The sequence below is a fragment of the Tachypleus tridentatus genome, chromosome 2 (genome assembly GCF_004210375.1).
Source record: "Tachypleus tridentatus isolate NWPU-2018 chromosome 2, ASM421037v1, whole genome shotgun sequence".
Taxonomy (NCBI): domain Eukaryota; kingdom Metazoa; phylum Arthropoda; class Merostomata; order Xiphosura; family Limulidae; genus Tachypleus; species Tachypleus tridentatus.
Window position 1 is genome coordinate 112,351,369 of NC_134826.1, and position 15,494 is coordinate 112,366,862.

At 33.4% G+C, this 15,494-nt stretch overlaps 1 protein-coding gene across 1 annotated transcript in view; it reads right to left on the minus strand.

The window, feature by feature from the left end:
- Positions 1-700: 700 nt before the first annotated feature.
- Positions 701-15,494, minus strand: part of LOC143244858 (QRFP-like peptide receptor) — a 52,713-nt gene continuing 37,919 nt past the window's right edge. The window contains exons 4-6 of the mRNA XM_076490279.1: positions 10,105-10,310; positions 3,539-3,656; positions 701-1,588 (exon numbers count right to left, since the gene is read on the minus strand). Of these exons, the coding sequence (XP_076346394.1) occupies positions 1,238-1,588; positions 3,539-3,656; positions 10,105-10,310 (675 nt within the window). The 3' untranslated portion in view covers positions 701-1,237. The remainder of the gene's footprint in view (positions 1,589-3,538; positions 3,657-10,104; positions 10,311-15,494) is intronic.

Sequence of the window (15,494 nt, forward strand, 5' to 3'; positions counted from 1 at the left end):
CACCATTATACAATTATTCTCTTATTAACTCTATAGTGCATTGGTAAATATATTTCCTTTGTACGTTTTGTCTAAGTATTTGTGTCTTTCATAAAACAATAGCCAGTTTTTCTACTCAGAAGACTATATGGGTTTTAGGAGAAAGATTATACGTCTGTAAAGTCCTATTCAATACGTTTTTACCATGATAACAAAATTTATTTTATAGGATAATCCTGACCACCATGCTCATATCATGTCATACTCGAATGGATATATCTTTTCAGCACGTCGTTCTTGTCCAACCACAACTCTTTCATGTATCTTACTCAGAATATTATTATTTTTTCGTATGTTTCACTCAAACTGCCTATATATATTTCCTGTACTTGTCTTTTAATTGTTCTAGTAACCCTTGCATGCTTAGCAAGATAGCCATACTTCCCTCAAACGATAACATTACTGGGGTTTTTAAATCAGCTTCAATCACCAATAAAATAACCAGTCCACAGCAGAGGGTACAACCAATAAAAGAAAATATTAGATCGCTGCGTCACTGATTCTAGTTTTAGTTTTACCTTGTAACATGTATTACAAGTAAAACCTTTCAAAGTACGTCACTCGATCAACAAGTACGATTAGTATCTAAACAGTTACAGACAGTAATACAGAAGTTAAGTAAAACACAAACACGTAAAACACGCTTCTTTCCAAGTTTTATTTAATTTATGATTACTCTTCTTCAACTCCTATGTAGATGATAACATAACTTCTATATTTATGTATTCCTTTTCACCATATCGCTTATATTTATCATGCCTTATTTAGGTGGCAATGTCTATTTAATATGTTATTCAAGTGATCAAATACTTTCATATATCTTACTTATATGACTATTATCATGTTATTTGTCATTTAGCTTTTAAAACTGTACTCGTGTGATAATTAATAAATATAATTTATAATTTTGTTGGGTTATCTTATTTTATCAGGTGCAAATTCGCATCAAAATGAGAAATGCCACTATATTAACTTTTAGTTTTTGAAGTTTCTGTTGGTAATTATGCTTAGAATGGGATACTGTCATTGCGATCGTTTTCTTTTTACTCGTGTATCTTTTTTCCCTAATTTCTTCGTTGCTTAGTACGAACAAGAATCTCATGGCACATGCAGATTATTATAAATTCATCAAAGTAACCGACTTCTTTAAACTGGATACTAAAGACAAAGAATCTCATTAAAACCAAGATCCAGAACTTCAAAACCCTTCGTTTACTTGCGCTATCGATCGACCGTAGCTGATGGAAGTAGCTCGTGTGCGACTTAAAGAGGACTGAGCACATGGTCTTTGATTTTCTTGCCTGCTACAGAAACACGTGTGTAGAGCACTTTTGAAGCTATTTCTGAAATTCTGAGACATGAACCCATAGACACATGGGTTAATGCAACTGTTGAAATATGAAAGAAGATGAAAAGTAGTGCGAAGTGGCTTAAGAAACCCGTAGTTCAGATGATGAAGATAGCCGAAAGCAGTCATGGCGTTCGTAATAAGAATAGGTGCCCAGCAGACGATAAACAGCAGTACCACAGCCACTAACATCTTAATTACCTGAAAAAACAACAACAAAAACTCATTGAATTTACAAGTTGAAGGATGAAATAATGTACATATAAGTAATATACACAAACTTGTGTACACGAAGCAAGTTGTTTATTTTCGGATATTCACACAAAGATACTCTAGGATAGTAATGACGAACCTATGGCACGCGACAAAATTTTGCTGACACGCGGTATGCAGTGCTGTCTCTTGATTCTTTAAGCCCTAACGCTAATTCATAATAAAATAAATATATATATAATGATTACTATTGTTGCCAAATTCGACAGCGAATGATTTTTTCAACTCAGGAACAGCTATGCGGTTGCGATAACATGCGACATCGGATGACACGTTTTGGATTACTCGCTCTGCTTATATTTCTCTTTGTCTGTAAGTGAATAGTAGATATTTAGTGATAATAATAGTTAATATGCATTTAGTTTTTCGCAGTAAATAGTTGAATTATATTTTCAAAATTATGTTATTTGGCGTGGCATTCGTATATTTTAGGTCAGTTAGTTAATTATAGATTTATTTTTATGTCAATGACATAAGTTTTCACCTGATGTTATATTACAGTAAGCTAAATTATCGTATTTAATATAATTGGTGAGATATTTTTAAATTGTATTTACCCTTTTCAGCTTGTCAGAACGTCACTTCAACCAAAAAAGGAACAAGAAAGTGCAAATGAAAGGAGAAGCAACAGAGATTTTCAAGAATCGTGGACTGAAATATTTGGCATGATCAAAGAGGGTAATAAAGTATTATGCATATTATGTTCTGAAACAATGGTGTGCAGAACTTCCTCTGTAAAGCGGCATTATGAAACTGTTCATAAATGTCTTTGTGATAAGAGTGAGCAAGAATGAAAAGAACATATATCTCAAGAAGTCGAGCAACAACAACATTCAGTTAAGTGTTTTGATAAAGTTTGTTTCAGGTAGTTTCAACTTAGTTTCTGCTAGTTTTAAGATTTCAAACAATATTGCTCAACATGGAAAACCACTTAATGATGTGGAGTATATTAAAGAATCATGGCTAAAATAAGCTTCTTTCCTTTTTGACGGTTTTCCAGAAAAAGAAAGATATATTCAGCACATTAAAGAATTGCCAGTGAATAGAAACACAGTAAAAGATAGAATATTAAAGATGGAAACACAACAGAGCAAAATATCTAACAAAATATATTGGCTCATGTCAATTCCTTTCCATATGTTTTGATGAGAGCACTGATGTTACATCATCTTCTAAACTAGCCATTATTCCTAATAAACCGATACTGAGATTGACAGTCAGTGATTCTTTTGTATTTTCATGATAAGCGGTACGTCGTGCTTCAAACCTTGAATCCATAACCCAGCATGCTTTTCCCGACTAACACGAATGTCACAATTTCGGTAGGAAAAAGATGAACGCCAGGACCGAAATATTTCGAAAGAAATAAAATAATCTTTATGTTTTTTTTTTAATCTTGAAATTGTATTAGATTTGTTGGATAAGCAAGACAATAACGCATGTTTTGTTGCTCACTTATTCAAGCTCTTTACTTTATAATTAATTTGTCCTCTCGTGGCAAAGCGGTATATTTGCGGTTTAGTTTGATTTTTGAATTTCGCGCAAAGCTATGCGAGAGCTCTCTGCAGTAGCCGTTCCTAGTCTACTTTAGTGTAAAACTAGAGGGAAGGCAGCTAGTCATCACCACCCACCGCCAACTCTTTGGCTACTCTTTTACCAGCGAATAGTTGATTGACTGTCACATTATAACGCACTCGAAGACTAAAATTTGAGAAATATTTTGTGGTTAAGAACAGATTCGCACGCAGCTTACCCGTTCCGAAATACAGAGTTATACCACAGGACCAATCGTGCCCGTTATGAGGAAAAAGCTTAACTACGAAGTAAATACATTTGTTTACTTAACTAAAAGTCTGAAGCATTAGATTCCAATCTCACCTGCTTTACCTGGGCGTTATCGCCTCTTATTCTGTGAACTATGGCTCTGGGTTTTACTTCTGTTTTAGAAGACATCAAACTGCTTTTCATACGAATTGACAGCTCCATTGAACAGCCCCTGTATCAGAGAAAATAGCTTCATTTTTGTACCATTATCATCTGACGTAGTACACAATGGAATATGACCTGAACTAGCTGTATCGCAAGTAACAAACCGACAAATGTAGCTAAAGTATCATAAGAAATAGTAAAAATCTTTGTAAGTAAAACAGAAATATGTAGTCACTGTTTTGTACTATAAGATACAGAAGATAACAAATAGCAATAATATAACTATGGAAACTATTATTAAAAATTTTGAATAAACACTAATTTTCAGAAGGATTTAAATTAGACTAAAATGAGAAAACATGATTAATGTGTGACATATACATTCCCGTCTCATTTCAATGGAATACTTTAATAGGTAGTTATACATTATTTTGTTCTTTATTTGTGGATCTAAAGACAGTGGTGATGTAATACTGTGGAAATATGTCGAAGTTCCTCAAATAAAATGATATATCTGTATTAATGTTATATTTTGTCACCACTCAATTACCTTACATCCCAACAGTAGCACATTTAGACTTATAAACTTAGAAAAAGTCACAAGATTTGCTTCACTGCGGACTTATAGTCTGTGAGCCAGAGAGCCCTTCCCCTCTCCTTCTGAATTTCAAGACAATTATTTTTAGTGTGTTTTCAATATAAATAATCATATATGCTATTGTAAAAATGTACTTTCCGTGTGATTCATGACGCAATTATATTTGTGTAATTTTTTCCATGAAAGTAATTTGCAAAGTGTCGTAATAATTGCAGTAATGAAATGTAAACATAAATAAATAAACAAAGAGAAGTCCATTTAGATATAGTTATGGTTCAATGAGAGGATTTGGTTTCTCTTTTTTCTAAATAATAGATAACTTTATAATTTATAGAGTCAAGCGCGCGTTTACAGAAAAATCAAATCTTCAAAATTGATTATGACATACGTAAGAGGAGAACGCTGTTATAGTCGTTGACATAGTTACCGAAGAAACATTTAGATAATTCTGCTTTGACATTCTCAACTTTGTGCTGAATGCCACACATCTCGACTGTGTAACAAACATGTATTTCAGGACAGCTGCACCTAAAGCAGATGAATGAATATTCCATGTTACTCCAAAGACATCCATACCTTATAAAACACTCGTCATCGGTACTCTCACAAGTATGTAAAACCATTTTTTAAAACAGCGAAAACAGAGCCAATGTAATTAAACTTTTACCCTCAATATGAAATACATGCACGCAAGCTATTCAGCTAGGCAGTATCGACTCTAATTTTCTTTGCTTCTTCTTACATTCACCCTAAAAAATTATGTGCTGTGGTCCAGTAATCCTCATTTCAAAACCAGCTATTTCAAGTCGCCCGGATAATCACTGTTACAAGCTAGATGAAACAGGAATAATCCCATATAATTGAAATGAGAAATACATTATCCCGAGAACTTGTAGACACGCTAGTCTCATCTTATAAGTAAAATGGGATACGTAATATTAAAATGATATAAAATGGCCATGATAAGTCTGACAGTGTAGCCAGTGAATTGTTTTTTTATGGTAATGAACAATTCAACAACGAAGAGAAATGGTTGATGGCGAATAGCAAAACTCTACAACTGTTTTCCAACACATAACTTCAGTTTGAGATAATTTTGACATCTATTTACAAATGGCTAATAGAAGAAGACAATCTGAATATTTTTATTTGCTCTTCACAAAACTATTATAAAAATAATGTCTAAATATTAAATTTTAATAGGAAATGTTATTGCTTCTTGTCTTCATTTTTTTCAAGAATTATGTTGTCATTGTCTTTGAAGTCATAATGACATCACAATTGTATAAAACTGTACACTCTTTATAGTATTAGAAAGTTTATCAAATTTTAATTTCATTACAGCACCATTAATCCTGCTCTATTTTTTTTTTCTTATAATAACTTGCAAGCAAACGAAACCTTTTGCTACAGAATAGAAAAGTATATATATTCTGAAGTTCACAGAATAGTCTTGTGAAAAGCACTGCCACCAAAGTTCACGAATGAGTGAAGTGGAAGGTGGAATCAGGTAGCCCATTGGCTATTATTATCATTTCGATTTTGTTTTATTTATTTATTTTTTCATACCCTCATCTTTCCTTTCCAGGTTACTATATTAACAATACACAGTTAACAAGGGTAATAAAACTGTGAGGGAAAATGTTACAGCTATTTCTCTTAAAACACGCAGCTGCTCTATTCAAATAAAGTAATATCTATGTGCATCACAAATTAATAGTTAATTAATTTGCTTTAACAGAGTAATCCAAATTCTTGTAGTACCACAGAAACTGATATATGACAAATATAATATTCCACACCATATACACTCAAAAAGGCAAAAAAAAATTAAACAAAGTCTATAAAACATTTTTAGCATCTTAAGAAAGCTGCTTACGATATTACATCTATTCGTTTCTGGAAAGTTCTTAAATTAAAATAAGTACTATCGACACTTTTATGACAATATGTATGAACAGAGATAAGCTGATATAAAGTTACATTACGTGGTAAAAAATAAATTCAAATAAGGGAAACTCTTAGCCATATAGCTTTTATTAATGGGGTCAATCAACACACAACACGTCTTGAATGCCTTTATTAATAGAGTTGAAATTTGTATTTGGTGTCGTAAGATGAATTCATTATTGTATATGGTTGTTTACGATAGGAACTTTTTGAGTTTAATGACAAAAGTTGAAAATAAAGTGTAAGTAGCTCGCATTATTTAGTGAAAAAAGAGTAGCCCAAAAGTTGATTGTGGGTGCAACTGAGTAGTTAGTTATCTTACCTTTAGCACATCAGTTTAAAGTTAAGAATGGTTATGCGTAGCTAATCACTTTAATAGCTTTGCATAAAAATCCTGAAAACGAAGCATTGTTTGTAGTTCAGTTTTTTTCCACTTTATTATTATTATTGATGCAATTGTTATCAGCCATTATTACAGGATACTACATATGATATGATAGATTATATGTAATCTGTAAAATGCTTGACAAATAAATATTCACTTGTTAGTACTTAGTAGTGGCAGATTTTCTAAATAGTGATAATAAAAACTTGTGTTGAATTTATTAACACAGGAATATGTTTCCTAATGTGAATTATACGTTTCTGAAATGTATGAAACATTTTAACATCTTGTCTTTTCAAACCATATTAATCTGTGAACTTGGAAAAGTAAATATAAGAACTTCGACTCGCAATTTGAGGGCCACAGGTTTGAATCCTAGTCAAGCCAAACATCTTTACTTTCGTGTGAGCGTTATAATGTCACGCTCAATCCCATTCTTTGTTGGTAGAAGAGTAACTTAAGAGTTGGCGGTGAGTGGTGATGACTAGTTTCCTTCCCACTAGTTTTACACTGCTAAATTAGAGACGGCTAGGCGCAGACAGCCCTCGTGTAGCTTTGTGCGAAGTTCAAAACGAAATCAAATAAAATTCCTAAAAGTTAGAACCCCATTCAAATGTAGTTATAACATAGGTGGGTGTAAAAGCTCGCGTCCGTAATAATCCTCTTAATTAATGCACATTATGTAAAGAGTTTTCGTAATATAATGGAAAGGAAAGGTAATTAAGCCTCCAGGATAGTTTCAGTATTTCTATAATGATTTTCTTTCTTTTTTAATATACATATATGATTGAAGAACCTGAAAGAACTTAAGATATCATTAAAACTCTTCTATCCAAAAACCTTTCGAATTTAAATAAAATGTGACATTTGTTTTTCTTAGCAAGGTAAAAGCTTAATTGCTCTAATGTTATTTCACTTTATATTTGTTTAGAATTAAGTATAAAGCTACACGATTGACATTCTCTGCTCTGACTACTACAGGTATAGAAATCTGGTTTATAGATGTGTGATTTCACAAACATACCGCTGTGCTACTGAGAAACTTTCGCCTTCTCATTTTTTTCCTCATTTCGTTCGCTTTATGTATATTGAAACTGGCTAACCACAAGTTGTTACAAACATAAATTTTGTTGATTTATCTTCTGATAAAGAAATGTATATGTTATGAGCCTATCAGCCTTATGTAATGATTTTGCTCTATGTCTATTTTAATTGTGTCAATTAGACATTAGTGTGATTTTGATCCGTAAGAAAATTCTATTTTAAAATACTTTACATTTCAGTTTGATTACAAACAAAATACATAGGCTCACATGATTTATTTTTCGCAAATGATAGATGTAATTACGCAGTTTTCGCATACTAAAACTTATAAACAATCACAAGGTTAACAGGAATAATAATTGTGTTCTTGAAATGATTAAACAAACTTCCCTACTAAAATATGGAAATATATTTCTTACGCTAAAAGAGCGAACCAAATAACAAAAGTAGAATAGCTTAAGCAAGCTTACATTAATCGTTATTGTTTCAAGATTAAGCACAAAACGAAGGTGCAGACTTGAAAATCTCCTAGCAACAGTGCACCCATTGAGTTTTTATATAATCAGGCATAGAATACCGTCGTATCAAGACAGTTGAAGTCTCAAAACGGACTTATCCAACACAATATAACATTAAAGTTTTCAGCACCTGTTCTTTCAATAATTTGTATTAGATATTTTTAAAATGTACGACTTAGAGGGAATTTTTTGTGGCAAAACATGCAACACAGGAATGATACTTAGTATCTTGTTAATAGGGTAAATATCTTCTGATGTACATTGTGTCTTTCAAGTCAGGCAATATATTTTACGAACATATTAACCAAGTCTAGAAAAAAGGTTTAGAGGGTTGAAAACCAAGACCATACAAATAAAAAAATCCCTATCCGTTAATATAAAGTCGATTTTTTCTATTATTTCTGCTTTATGACACAGTCAAAAATGACAGTATTTTGATTAAACTTGGTGGACATATGTAAAATTTCACGACTCACTGTCCTGAAAAACATTGTTTGTATCCGATGATAATGATGGATATACGGTGCACATTTTCGTATTTATTTATAAGAACCAAATATGATCATCGCTCTACTGAGTGCTCCTCTTGTGTATGCTATTATTACGGTACAGCAATGTAAATTTAAAAGAGATATAAAGAAAATATAATATTTATGTCATTGTTGATGGTATACAATCCACACTCTTGGTTTAAATGAGATAAAACTTACTCTTTTGAAAGTTGGATGTTTTTTATGTTTATTCTTGAAATATGGCAATCTTGTAAATCAATTCTTAAGAACTTGAGTTGTCGGTTCAATCACACATATAGTCAAATTTTCAGTCATTGAACAGAGTTTGGCGTAGCCATACGATTAGCGTGAATGAATATGAATGTCAGCTATTCGTTCACTTACTTTTTACTTTTTTGGAATTTCGCACAAAGCTACTCGAGGGCTATCTGTGCTAGCCGTCCCTAATTGAGCAGTGTAAGACTAGAGGGAAGGCAGCTAGTCATCACCACCCACCGCCAACTCTTGGGCTACTCTTTTATCAACAAATAGTAGGATTGACCGTCACTTATAACGCCCCCACGGCTAAAAGGGCGAGCATGTTTGGCGCGACACGGGCGCGAACCCGCGACCCTCAGATTACGTAGCGCATGCCTTAACGCGCTAGACCATGCCAGGCCCTCAGCTATTCGTGTCTCGTTACATAAAAACACGCTCAGCACGTCTGGACTGTGGATGAGTTATAAGAGTAACGATCAAATCCCACTACTCGGTTTGAGTAGCCCAAGAGGTGATGACGCAGCTACTGAAACGCCGCCTTTCCTTTATTTTCTTAATTCAAAAGTGGGAACGGCTAGCTCAAATAGCCTTTGTTTAGCTTTGCGAGAATCTCCAAAATAAACATACCTTAAAATTTATGGTTTTATTGCTGAAAGCCGATGAAGCATTAAAAATGAATAGGCCTAAAATTTGTGTTAAACATTATCTTAATTTCCTGTACGTTTGTACATCTAATCATCCATTTATTATTGCTTCTACTAATTTGCACCTTTTATATTCATGCGCACAATCACCGTCTACTCACTTAAACGTTTACCTACCTAACATTTAACTTCTATACATTTAATATCATTAACTGGTATCCATTCAGTTGTTCATTAATCCACATTTGTCTACTAAGCTGTATACTCAGCGCATATTAATATTTCCATTTCTCTATCTCTCAATCCCTAAATATATTTACCTAGTTTTTTTCACTCTATCTCTTTATAAATTCACCCTTGTTACTGAATATCCTTTCTACCAGGTGTTCAGTAAATCTTTGACGTATTTATATATTAATTAACCAACTTACACATCTATTTATATATCTATATTTATATATTTTCGTTTTTATTTTATTAACACAAATAATTCGCCCATCTTTTAACACCAGATCTATTTATTGAGTTTACATACACCTAAGAGGACATCAATTTAACTCTTCTCTATCTTCTGTATCTAACCATTTATATCACATAAAAACTCACATATTTCCATATGTCATGTCAGCTCTTTCTTTCACAACAACCCAAAGTTGATTACATATACTTGTGTAAGCGTAGCCCATCACACCAGAAGGTACAACTAATATCAAGATAAGCATGTATACTTCATAAATTTTCCAAAACGTTGGATTGTACCAGTTTCGGACACACCAATATGCTGTAATTCGTTCTCCAACTTCCAAATGAACCTATAGATATAAATAATGGAACCATAGCATTAATGGAGATCAAAGGGAATTAAAAATAGGTAAATTTTGTGTTATTACTATATAAATTGACAAAAACATTACGAGTTTTATTTCTAAAAAATGAAACACCAGTTTAAAATAATTTATACTGGTACCAATACAAATAACTGCAGTTTAAACAAATATGTGCGATTTGGAAAAACACGTAATACGCATTTTCACTTTTAGCTTAACGAAGCGAACATTTCATTCTTTACGAAATTTTTAAAATTCTTTAAACTTAGATGTGAGGACTGAAGAGTTGACGAAAAGCTTGCAGACAACCGGATTCGAACTTTTTCTTGCGTCATCACTTATTCTTATAGTCAATTTCTCTCTGTATTACTAGATTTTCTCATGGTCGGTATTGCTGGCAAATTATTTTCGATTTTACCTAATGGTGTTTATTTCCATATGAACCGTGTAAAGGTGTAAAAGTACGAAATAAAATGGTTTTATTTTTATAAATGAAGATGATCAGGTAACGTGGGTAAAAATCCAGCTCTTGAAGATTTGACTGTAACCAAAGCTGTATCGTAAAATTAATATCCTCTATATAAAGGTACATTTTTAAACTCTCGAAATAGAAGGAAACTGATTGTCCAACGTCCTACACACATGTCTCATTGGTGGAATCTTTGTTGTGTTTTTACTTTGTAAATTGAGAAAAAAAATGTTTTTCATACAAACTTTGTTGTCCTGTCTTTTCATTATACATTATCATATTTTAAAATTCATAGGCCACGCTTTTCATTCAATTTCCTGTAGAACCTATTGTTACAACACTCACTGCCTGAGAATATCACTAAGAATCACAACACTGTTCCTTTCACTTTGCCACGGTCAAAAACATAAAAGCAAATACGATGCCGTTCAAAGTTAGAAATAGTAGAAATAATAGTTAATGTAGTTAAAATTTTGTTACATTAATGGTAGCACCGATGACTTAAAAAATCAAATGTAGCTTGTGTTGACATTGTTAATAGATAATATTGCTCCCTCTGTTGTATAGTAACACCGATAGTTATTGTGGTTAATACCTTGTTACATTGGTGACAACATATTTAACTCGCCGGAATACCTCTCAGAATTTCTTGAGGTGGTCTTGCCATCTGCCTTTGTGATCTCGACCTTATGTTTCACAATATCTCTCTTGTCTGGCCTATCTGCAAAGACATCTGCATACAAGTACGGTATATTTTGTAGCTCTTTCTTCTGCTTGCCATTCACTTTCTCAGTAATGTTAACATCTTTGTATATCTCATCTCTACTTAGAAGTCTTAGGTATAATAGGTGGTCATATTCTATGACAAAGTAATTGTCTTCTGGTTCTGCATCTATTACAGATACACCTGAAATGTACATTTGTGCCTCAGCTGCTTCACCCCTTAGGTCTTCTCTTTCAAATTACCACTTCAACAGATTGGCATGATATATTTTGGTCTTCCCATCCACTCTCACCTTGTTGCTCATTCTGTTTATCAGTTTATGCGCTTCAAAAAGTTCTTTCTACTGTAGGGTGAGTTTGTTATTGTCCGTGGCTTTCAGAACCAAGACATTCTGTCCGACCTTGAAACGTTTATCCTTGACCTTTTTACCATAAAAGTACTTTGACTACATTGAGCTTCAATGAAACTGTCTAAAGATTTCTTCCAGTTGATTTCTGAGATTTAACACAAACAAGTATTTGTTTCTCAGTTTTGGATCATTTTTGTTCTGCTCACTGTTCTTTCATAAAGTAACTAAAAAGTTAAAATCCTGTATTGCTTGTGGAACTTCTCAGTAAGTAAATAATGTTGCCTTTAGCATTTTCTTTAATAAAGAAAGGTAAAAATCTGCCTAGAGCTGATGAATCTTCATACGTGTTACATCAGTTCTGAGGTTAAATGGGTCCCTCTATCACTCATGACTTCTTTTGGAATGTTTGTTCTACTGAAACCTTCTAGGAAAATTTCTGGTACTCTCTCCATCTCTATCTTTGGTAATGCTATGGCTTATGGGTGACATGCTGCATAGTCGACTACTATCAGTAAATACCAGTTGTCTTTGTCTGACACAGGTTTTATTGTCTAATGAACCTCCCAAGTATTCTCCTGAGTGGCTCTTCTATGAGAGACATTTCACCCAGTGACACATTGGCTACATTGACACATGACCTTCAAAATTTGGTCACATCTGTTATGAGTCCTGGTTGAATGAAATTGTTGGTAATTCTGTCTGCCATTTTAGGTGTTCTGCAACAATCGACTCACTAGCTAACTTTCACACTTGAGTCCTGTATTATACTGGTACTATCAACTGTGTAACTTTCAGACTAGAACTGCCTTGATAGATCCAGTACAGCATTCTCTTTTGGCCCAGTATTCTGTAAGTATGGTTTTATTTTGTTTTGAGCTAAACTTTCTCCTGAGAACTGTCTCATAGTTTATACAATGAAGGGTCTCTCTTCTTGGCTTCCTTCAGTTCATGTATACCTACATTCGAGATATAGCCTTTTGAGAATTTCAGGAGCTCAATGTTTTCTAGCTTTCCTTTTCTTAACCTTCTGTGATGACTGCAAATATATTATCAATCTCCTTTCCATCTGGTTCTTCCAAACTTCTACTACCTGGTATATTGAGGGTCATCATGTAGTATCGAATGTCCATCTTTATTCTTGTTAAGAAAAGCCGTCAGTCATGCACTGTTTAATCATGGTGATAGCACTTTGTAATGGATGTACTATTACATATGTATTTCAATATCAGCTTTTGTGTAATTTAACTTTATATTTAGAAATAGATGTAACTCGTAATGGTAAATGTGTAATCCACAATTCTAGCCTACTCCCTTAATTTGTAGAAGATTCTCTAGTGTAAGAGACAACAATATATTTTTTACCAAAACACTAGTGTATTGTTTGTTCAATTCAAATCTGTAGAACCTCACATTAAAGTTCATAAACTAATGCACCAAAAGGCAGTTTGCTATATTCGGTATACTATAAATCGTCGGTAACTATAATTGTAATTAAAGCTTATCAATCTTGAAACTACAGATATTTGACGAAGAACATTACAAACTGTTTAACTTCAGTGAATTAACTTCGAATGCTAGTATTCCCATGAGTTCATTGCATATCCCACATATTCTCAGTGAAGAAGCTCGCTAGTTTCTTTTGAGATGAAGTGTACGCATATCAACACAGAAGAAATTTGCTTATCCTGAACAGTCGATAAAATTTTCAGTTCCAACTAGATAAAAGACTCAGTATAGTTTGTAAGTTTCAAATTTTTGTTACAACTAATTTTAATACCTGTTACTATAAGAAAAAAATATAAGTTGTATTTTAAAATATATTTGTGTTAAAAAAGAAATTTGTATTTATTAATCTTGTTGAAAAATAAAATTTGATATATATCAATATTTAATTAATTTGCAAATTAGAATTACATTTTGAAATAAAAATATGCAACATAATAAACTGGAGGCCCGTTTGAGCTTAATTATAACACATAACAGCTACCCTCTTGTGATGAATTAAATTACTTATATATTCTGTTTCCTCTGGCAGCAGCATCCATGGCTACAGTCGTTCTCTTCTTGTTTACTGCCAGTGCCATCTTTATAAGTAGCTCCAGCTGCTTTATGTTGAGAATTCTGCAGTTGTTTGATGGTGACAGATTTTCACTCACAATATACAGTATTTTATAACAAGTATGGAAAGTTTTCTATGTTTTGTCTGTTGACTTCTTGTCACTTCTGTTGGCATCCTATTTGTGGTTTGCATTTCATAAAAGTTCTGCCAGCTAGGTCATCTACTACATGTCTTTTGATGTTCTTCCACTTTTAGGAAAGTAGCATGTCAATGGAGCATGTGATCATGAACTATCTTCACATTTGGCAATATAAGAGGAGTATTCCTGTAAATGTGCGATAAATTGAAATATGCTTCTCCAGTGTCACGTTTAACTTCTTTAAACTTCTGAAACAAAAACTTTCTTTGTAAGTTTTTAGGCTTGTATTTCACGTTCACACTCTTCTTTCAACTTTTTTCTTTTTTCCTCACTCCTCTGTTTACGCCCTTTTCTCTCTCATCCTTGTTTAACAAAATGTCTCCTCAGTGTGGTTGCTTGTACGTGGTGAAGAGATCTCCCAAAGAAAGTTACGTATTTGCAAGTTACATTCTCTGGGATCTGAACACCCACCTACACGTTTGTCGTGCATGGCGAGCCGTGAAGGGGAGGAGAGTGTCCTGTTGGTTGAAGGGTTCAACCCCAACAAACCACTTTAATCTTGATTTATTGTACACGGTCTGCCTTGGGATGGCTCCACTATGGTCAACTAGCTGATCCTGTTAGGCTAGAGTCATCAAAGTACCAGTGTTAAGCATTCTCAATGAATGTTGCTGACATTCTTTCTGGTGCTGGTGTTTGAGTATTGTGCTCACAAAACCATGGTATTGCTTCAGTGTCCTTGATTGGTATTGTAGTGCATCCCATCATAGGACTCCATAGTGGGTGTGGACAGTGGATACTGGACATTTCTTTTCCAAGCTGTATTTCCCAAATCCAAATAAAAATAAAATAATAAAATCAACTCATTGGTAAATGACCACGTCTAGAATACTTTGAAAAGAAGTCACCACCTCCTCCTACAACTGCATCTTATTTTTTATATACTATATCCTTTGTCAGACAAACAATTAAAGCAAATGTCACTTTTTCAGTCAAAATGAATTACAGGGACTTACTGGTTTTTCTACATCACTCACGAAGCTATTTCCTTGGGATAACTTGGTGGAAACATCTAATGCAAAACAAAGTGATCTCCTCTTGAATTCGAAAGTTACTGAGGACAACTTTTATGTTGATGACTTCCATACCTTGTGTCATTCGTCAAATATGAAGTTTTAGAGATGCAGCTTTAAACTGCTCTCAATCGCTTGTTGAAGTAAATCTCAGCAAACAGTTTTATCTCTTCTTTCTCCAAAACCATTTGGAAGCATTTTTGGCGTCAATGAGTAATACACCCTAATCTCGATCTCCATCTTGGTGATTTTTGTATTTCCCACGGTTTTTGGAAAGTATATTTGACAGTAAGCTGACTAAATTCCTCACATCACGGAGTTATCTGTCAAGTGTACGACAGCACTGAACATTTTCC